Source organism: Lygodium microphyllum, chromosome 27 (genome assembly GCF_053477565.2).
Source record: "Lygodium microphyllum isolate KBCC chromosome 27, Lygodium_microphyllum_v1.1.10, whole genome shotgun sequence".
Taxonomy (NCBI): Eukaryota; Viridiplantae; Streptophyta; class Polypodiopsida; order Schizaeales; family Lygodiaceae; genus Lygodium; species Lygodium microphyllum.
In genome coordinates, this window is record NC_141161.1 from 90,576,189 (window position 1) to 90,584,248 (window position 8,060).

An 8,060-nucleotide genomic window follows, 5' to 3' on the forward strand; every position below is an offset into this window, starting at 1 on the left:
ATAATCTATAACAAATAATATAGGAAATCTCTTTCATTTTCCCTATCTAGATATTTGTTGAAAGTTTCCTATGATAAATATTTGAGTTCGAGACATTAGAATGGGATTCAGTATGAAAGATTGAGATTAAAGGTACTCATGTGTTGTGATATTATTTCTGTTTTAAGTTTCCTTAGCAACTAAGCCAGAAATACTTATAACATTGACATTAAAACAAATAATATATGGTTGTAGCACAAAACCATCCAAATGATAAGAAGTACAGGTAGCACATTGGTAGGAGCAATAGCAATGAGCCCCATTTATAAACTAGTAATGAAATCTAAGACTCGCTTGGACATGGATGAACCACTTTAGGGTAATGTCACATGCACTATTTGCTATGCTTTTTAAATGTGTAACAAGTAAAGTGAGCTGCATGTGCCACCTTGTTCAAGCTTCATACTTGATATAAAAGGGGTTAACTTATAAGACTTACACAAAAGTCTAGGCATGACCTATTGCGGCATGACCCTTATTATATGTGAGATAAGTATGGAAGAGCAAATGAGGAGCCTAGTCTTCGACTGCTCTTCCAGCTGCGTGAATGGTGCCAGCAATGCGCCACATGTCAGCGATGAACTCGTCTAGCTTGGACATGGATGAGCCGCCGCGGCGCACGCTGGCACGAACGCGAGCTCCGAGCTCTTGCACGCGGCGCCTTATGTCCTGGCACTGCATCACATCGAGGATGGCCTTCTCAATGCACCCGCGCCTCACAATACTATTGCAATATCCATACTTTTTGTCATTAACACCAGCCCCCTGCAGAGCCTTCCCGACCCGCCATTTGTTGACCATGTACTCTCGGTCCATGTACTGGTCTGCGAAGTAGGGCCACGCAATCGTGGGCACCCCATTATACACCGCCTCCATCGTCGAGTTCCACCCGCAGTGCGTCACGAAGCACCCGATGGCACGGTGGGCCAGGACGGTCAGCTGCGGGGCCCACGCGATCACCAGCCCACGTCCACGTGTCCTCTCCTCGAACCCCTCCGGCAGCCGGGCCGCTGTCCCGTCCATGAGGTCTGCCCTCACCACCCAGAGGAACGCTTGATTGCTTGCTTCTAGCCCCAATGCCAGCTCCTGTAGTTGCGTCTGGTTGAACATCGCTAGGCTTCCAAAGGACACATACACCACCGACGCTGCTTCTCGGCCGTCCAACCATCTCAGGCACTCATGTTCTTCCGTCCAAAAACCCACGCTTGTTCCATTTAAAGTACCTCTGTCAGCAATGTTAGGCGTGCCATCCTCCTGGGAGTGCAGGCCATTTGGTTGCATGCCCTCAAAGTCATAGGCAAATAATGGGCCTATTGGGAAAATGTTCGCACCTTGTGGGAATCTTTCCACAACTTCCTTCTCTAGCTCAATGCTGGAGTTGCAAAGGATCCAAGGGGCCATGCACATGTCTTTGAATCGTTTCACCATGCTTACGTATAGAAAGGTTTGACCCTCTTCATCTTGTGCTAACATCCATGGAAGCTCACTACTTCGAATTCTTGGGACACCGGGTTGGGAAGTCTTGAGAAATTCTGAAGGGTTGGTAGGAATGCCTGCATGAACAAGCACAAGAGATACCATCAAATAAATTGCTCAAGAACTTTAGAACTTTATGTAGCCCTTCATGTTAAATACCTTAGGAAATGCTACAAGTGATCGATTACAAGGCACTGATCACTTTTGGCATGTCAATGCGATGCACAGATACATAGTCTTGAAAAAAGATGTCATAACAATCTACCAATAGAAATCATAGTTATCATCAACATGATGCCCCGAGCATCGCATCATTAAAACGGAGATCCAACAATTGAATGCTATGAAAACATTCTCATCGAGATCTTCATGCTAAAAATCATAAAGGTCATACCCCTACACAACCAGTAGTATTGAGAATTATACCCAATAATTCATCATCCTTAGAACCTTAAAAATTGCAATCATTATGATGTGGCTATGACAAGTCTCTCCTAATTAAAGGTATATGGGAAGCTTAGTTTTAGCTCCAACTTCTCCTAGTTTGTAGGATCTCTATTAATAATATTGCTTACTATTCTATAGCTCCATTCAAGGTTATATGATGTGACCATGTCTTTTCCTCTATCAAAAACTACAAAAGTGTTGGAGTTATGAATATTGCTAACAAGGTTCATAAGTGATTTGGACGCTTATGGAGTAGAAGCTTAAGAAAATCATACCCTCAAGGCTAAATATCCACTTCATACAACAAGATTAAAGATTGTTGAAACTATCGAGGAGAAGTGAAGCATACATCTTAAATTTGCTATCTATGTTATTCAACTACATAGCTTCTTAGGTTGAGTGTTGACAAGTCCCTCTTCCTCCTCTTCCACATGAGAGTCAATAGCCTAGTCATTAAACTTAATAGATGATGCCTCCTCTTTGAGTTCCTTGACCCCTCGCAATATAGATCTAGATTTGAGAAATTTTGGAATGTTTAGGGGTTTTATACTTCTTTAGCTCATTATTTTGAAAGATCTCTATAGGATCAGGGATAAGCCAACAAGGTGGGTATTGATAGTAGTAGTTCTATCAATATTTGAGTCAATGTAGGAATGAGATTGAAAACCTTCCTACCTTGTTCATTAAAAAATAGATAGAACTATGTGCTCATCAAATTGTTAATGGTAGTATGTTGTATACTCACCCTAATAGAATTCAACTAAGCTTCTCATTTGAGAGGTCTATGCTCCTATTCTGTCTTTGATTTATAATTGGCCTAGAGCTCTATATATCTTGAATATTTGGACCAATCGAAATTCTAGAATTTTGTGAGGGTAAAAGAATTGATTCCTTCGGTTTGGAAGAGTGACATCATTTTGCAAGTTTACATGGAGAAAGACGAAAGCTGTGAAAGCTTACAAAGAGAAACTTAAAATAATAGCCAAAACCAAAATCATTGTTCTCTTAAGGGACAATCTAAGTTAAGTAATAATTCTTGTCCTTATGTGAGCATCAATTCAGCTCTATGAATGACAAGAACATGCAACATGTGGTCAAGACACACACTAAACAATTAGCAAGGATGATGTTATCACTTCTTACAATTCATGGAGTGGCCTCTTCATATATCATAAAAGCAATAAATATGACTAGAAGAGTTAACAAGCTCTCCCTTTTTCTAAGGTTAGTAGCACTAAGGCCATGTGCTAAGGGGATATACAAGTGACTTGTTTAAGGGTTTCACTATGTGAAGCCTCCTTTTTTATTAATTTACTACTTTCATGTTTTGTTTTAGAAGCTTTTTTTTGGGGTGGGGGGAGATTTCAAAACTTGATTACTTAACTAGACCGATTATTAGCAGTTCATGAATGAGTGTAAGATCATAGAAACCAATATACTTATGGATTTTTCTAGAGATAGTGTTACACAATGTGACATAGTAATATGACCCTGTCTCAATTACCATTTGAGAACACCAAGATTTCAAGTGTACTGAGATTCATTTTTTGATCTAATCCCCAAGTTATGATGTTTTTTGCACATGTCATATAATGGGCCTCCCCACCCTAATGTATACTCAGACCAAAGATTTTGAATGAAAAATAGGTGTTTGTGACAATCAAAGTAATATGCTCCCACAATGATGTGGGTCTTTTCTTTCAACCATTCCCCTGGATTGGCTCATGTCAAAGTTATTGATGCATTTGCATTGCCCCACTTTTCAACAAGCTATTTGGTGACACTTAAGCAAGGTCCAATCATATTTAGGGTGATGCCACAGAGAGCTTGGACTAGACGTTTTGGGAGTCTTGCGAGTAAAGTGAACATGATGTGGCATGCTCTTTTGCCTCCTTGCTCCCTGAAAATATGGCTGCCATGACTTTGAAAGTCTACTCAAGACTCTACGCATGCGACTACCCTGCATTTCAACTAGTCCCCCAAATTATGTTATTTTTGGAACCCTTCGTACTAGTGGCCTCCCGACGTTAAATCCATAATGTGATCAGAAAGCGATAAATAGACGATCAAAGTAACTCGTTCCTCGAACTTACGTTGGTATTTGCCATGAACGATTTCCGTAGATCTGCTTGTGAGACGATTACTGATTGTATTTTTCTTGCTACATCCGCTCTTGTGAGATAACTAATGATAGGGACTAGTGAGGATCAACCACAGTGAGTGAACAATTAGATGAGTATCAAGGTCGAGGAAGAAAATACGATTGAATATTAAGAGAGAGTGAGCGAACGGCACCGTTGGGAGTGACATCTCCATTGATTTGGAGGAGGTCAAGGTCGCAGAAGAGGCGGGCGAGGGCAATACTGGGGCACCAGAAGGAGGCGCTGGCGATGCGGAGCTTGGCGGTGATGGCGGGGATGTCCAAATTGACGAGATCAGAGACAAGGCAGGTGGCTGGGGGCTGGATCTCTTGCAGGAACCTCAGGAGGAGAGGCTCCATAGAGTTGATGCTGCGAACCAGCTTCACGAGGTCGGCGGTTCGATCCTCGCCCGGGGCGAGGCCGTCCGGCAGGGCCGCGAGGCGGATGGGCAGGCCATGGTGCTCCGGGAGGGAGGCCATCCTCATACTATCATGTGAGGGTACTGTTAATCCTCCTCCAGCAGGGTCTTCTGATGATGAGGGGGAGGAGATCAATGGCGATGGGCGCATGGAGGATGACGCGGACGCTCGGAGGATGAGGTGGTGGTTGTGCTCTGTGTTGACGAACGTGACGAGGACGCCCGTGCGCGCAACGTACTGGGCCAGCTGCATCATAGGACGGATGTGGCCTAGGGCAGGGAAGGGGAACATGACCAGGTGTGGCCGTGGGGCGCGCCCATTCTCCTCTTGGCCCTCGCCAGCTCCCATAATGTCTAAAATTTATGCGGCCATGGCCCTGCTCTTCCCTCCTTATAATATCCTTGGCATCCGCTTTGGCTGGAAGCGCCATGCACTTCCCTCAGCTAGTTCTCGGCGTTCACTCTGAGGTACGCACGGTGACAATGTCGCCCCCAGCCCTTTTCACATCGAGAATCCGTCCATGCTGTGCGGACATCTCCACACCCTCTAAAACTTGGTTGCAATACCTCACTCCCAGACAACCGTCTGCAGTCCGTTTGGTTCCCAGGGACGGCCGGCACACACTCGTTCTACTTGTCTCCAGTCTGGTTGCACGCTACCCGGCATCTTCTAGTATTCGCAGAGTGTCAGAGACCACACGACTGGATCCGATTCCGGATTGGTCAGATTTTCTCTGACGGCTGGACCCTAGCGAGAGTTACAAACCCTTTGGCTAATTTTGTGTCTTAGCACAAACATTTAGAATCTTTTCAAAGATTCCTCGGAAAGAAAATCAAAATTCAATTAAGCTTTTAGAATCCATACATTTTTGAATCTTCTGTCTTATAAAATCCCTTATTCTTTTAATATTAGTAAATTTCAAGTTCAAATTTTCGTAAATCAAGATTCGTTTAACTTTTTTTCCTGTTGAAGGAGAACATACATTTTGCTATTGGATATGTCCCTTTTCGGATTTTGAAGCTGCTTCTCTCTCCTCTATTAGAAGACAGTTGCATCTTACTAGTGTACTTTACCTTTGTTCCTTACTTCAAAACTCTGTGGATTAATATGAGAAACTAGATGAAACATAAACCTTTGTTGAGGATAAGTGATTAGGGAAGAACTTTTGAGGGATAAGAGACTAATATATGAGACAAAGTTAAATTGTTTTTTTCAAGCACTTCAAAATCTGCGATAGTGCCACTTGGAATTGATCAAAAAGTAACATGCTACAAAATGCATCTTAGGTGTTTGCCTTGTTAGTCACAAATTGGTTTATTTCTTCATACATCTGTAAAAAATCTAGGCAATAAATGATTAGAAAAGATAAAATGTGAAGGAACAAAGTGGATCCTAGGTGCTAGAAGTAGTGCTCTTTAATGATTGAAACTTACCATGCATCTAGTCAAATCTGATGCAAACGACAAAGAAGAGGAATAATACAATTAGTGACAATTGTGTGCACAAAACAATAAGGATTAATGTGTTAATAGTTTTGTGTGTTTTTCCCTAGCTCAAATATGTTTGCTGGGAAGGTTATCAACAAGTTAAGCTGTAATGAGGAAAGTGTCCTCAAGACCACTATAGGTCGTACTCATATTACCCATCCTACTCATGCACATTCTTGGGAAACTAAACTTCCATCATCATCTGTAAAAATAAGATGTCCCAAAGTTTAGACAATGCTATGTGTCGTTTGGTATAATAAAACCCATTGAGTCAATTACCAATCCTACACATGCTCTATTAAAGTGAGATACTATGATAATTGATTTCCAAACGTGTATTATGCAACTCACGGTGGATGGAGCTTATGAAAACAAGGTACAATGCTTTTACTAAAATTGTAAAAAGGAACATTCCTCCTAATTTTATTTTAAAACGTGATGTTAATAATTGTGAGACTAGATTTGTGTTCCTCTCTTGCTTAGTTTGTGAGGCATCATAAAACCATAATAACCTTACTAGTTGTGTGATGCTCTAGCTAGCATACTTAGCACATAAAACCTAGTACTAACTTATGGATGAATTGATGGCCTTGCTAGCTTATAGAATAGATATTCACCTTACTTCACTAGATCAATTGTATATTTTACCTTAGTACATGCATTGTATAACCTATAACCTATGGTTGAATTAATGTATATCTAAAAGAACATTGTAGTTTCTCTCAATGCAATGAATTTTGAACATAAAATTAGTCACCCATGACCATTTCAATCTAATTTCTATAAAATAGGTGTTAGTTATCACCACTACATTGAAGCGATATGAGTATCTTTAAGCAAAATAGACAAAGTAACTCAATGTATTCATTTTTTTATCTTTTCTAGTCTTTTCTTACCTAAAATTTTGACAAATGTATAAAGAAACGAACCAATTTGTGCCTAACAAGGAAAACATGTGAGACATATTTTGTAGTATATGTTACTTTTTGTGATCAGGCACTATCATAGATTTTGAATAGCTTGAAAAAAATAAATTCAACTTTTTATCATTTATTAGTGTCTTATCCCTCAAAATTCTTGCACCTCAAATATGTTTGTTGAGAATGTTATCAAATAGTTAAACTCTAGTCACAAAAGTATCTTCAAATCCATTAAAGATCATCATATTACCCATCCTACTCATGCACCTTCTTGGAAAACTAAACTTCCATCATCATCTATAAAAATAAGAAGATGTTCTAAAGTTTAGACAATGCTATGCATGGTTCGGTATAATAGAGCCCATTGAATGGAATAATAGCTCTACACATGTTCTATCAAAGTGAGATATTATGATAATTGTTTTCCACATATGTATTGTGCAACTCAAGATGAAGGGAACTTGTGAAAATAAGGTACAAATTTGCTCTCACTAAAAATTTTGAAAATAAATTTCCTCCAAGTTTTATGTTAAAAAGTGATCTTAATGTATATGAGACAAAATCTGTGTTTTTCTCTTGTATGTGTGTAAGGCATCATAAAATGAAAATAATTTTACTAGTTGTGTGATGTTCTAGCTAGCATATTTAACATATGACTATTAACTTATGGACAAATCGATGGTCTTACTAGGCAGCTTATATAATGAAAATTCACCTTAATTCACATAAATTTTATATTTTAGCATTCTGCATGCATTATATAATCTATAAGTGTATGGTTGAACTAATGTATATTAAATAGTGCATTAATGGTTGAATTCCTGTTTATTGAACGATGCATTATATACTCAATCCAATTACAATAAAATAGGTGTTAGTTATATACATTGAAATGATACTAGTATATTGAAGCAAAATAGACAAAGTATGTCTATTTTTTAGACCACCTTAGTTAGAAATGTAAACTACAATGCATATATTGCAAATATAAGTACAACAATTTATATAGAGTGTTGGTCATGTCCAATTAATTTTTGACAAGATTTCTAAAGTAGGTACTTAAACGATCTCTAATCTATTCTTTCTTCAAATCATATACTCTTATTCTCTCACTCCTACTTCTTCATGTGA

At 39.5% G+C, this 8,060-nt stretch overlaps 1 protein-coding gene across 1 annotated transcript; it reads right to left on the bottom strand.

Moving 5' to 3' along the window:
* Window positions 1–250: 250 nt before the first annotated feature.
* LOC148012595 (UDP-glycosyltransferase 83A1-like) lies at window positions 251–5,150 on the bottom strand. Its single transcript, XM_087669092.1, has 3 exons — window positions 4,689–5,150; window positions 4,258–4,589; window positions 251–1,592 (listed from the first exon to the last, which is right to left on the bottom strand). The coding sequence occupies exons 1-3, from the start codon at window positions 4,868–4,870 to the stop codon at window positions 556–558; spliced, it is 1,551 nt and encodes a 516-aa protein (XP_087525218.1). The 5' UTR covers window positions 4,871–5,150; the 3' UTR covers window positions 251–555.
* Window positions 5,151–8,060: the final 2,910 nt, after the last annotated feature.

Bases quoted from the DNA above. Each gene is read 5' to 3' on its own strand.
- LOC148012595 (XM_087669092.1), bottom strand. From the start codon at position 4,870: ATGGGAGCTGGCGAGGGCCAAGAGGAGAATGGGCGCGCCCCACGGCCA. The intron at 4,590-4,688 runs GTCCGCGTCATC...CTCACATGATAG, and splicing joins CACCACCTCATCCTCCGAGC to TATGAGGATGGCCTCCCTCC. The intron at 1,593-4,257 runs GTGCCGTTCGCT...TTGTTCATGCAG, and splicing joins TGGAGATGTCACTCCCAACG to GCATTCCTACCAACCCTTCA.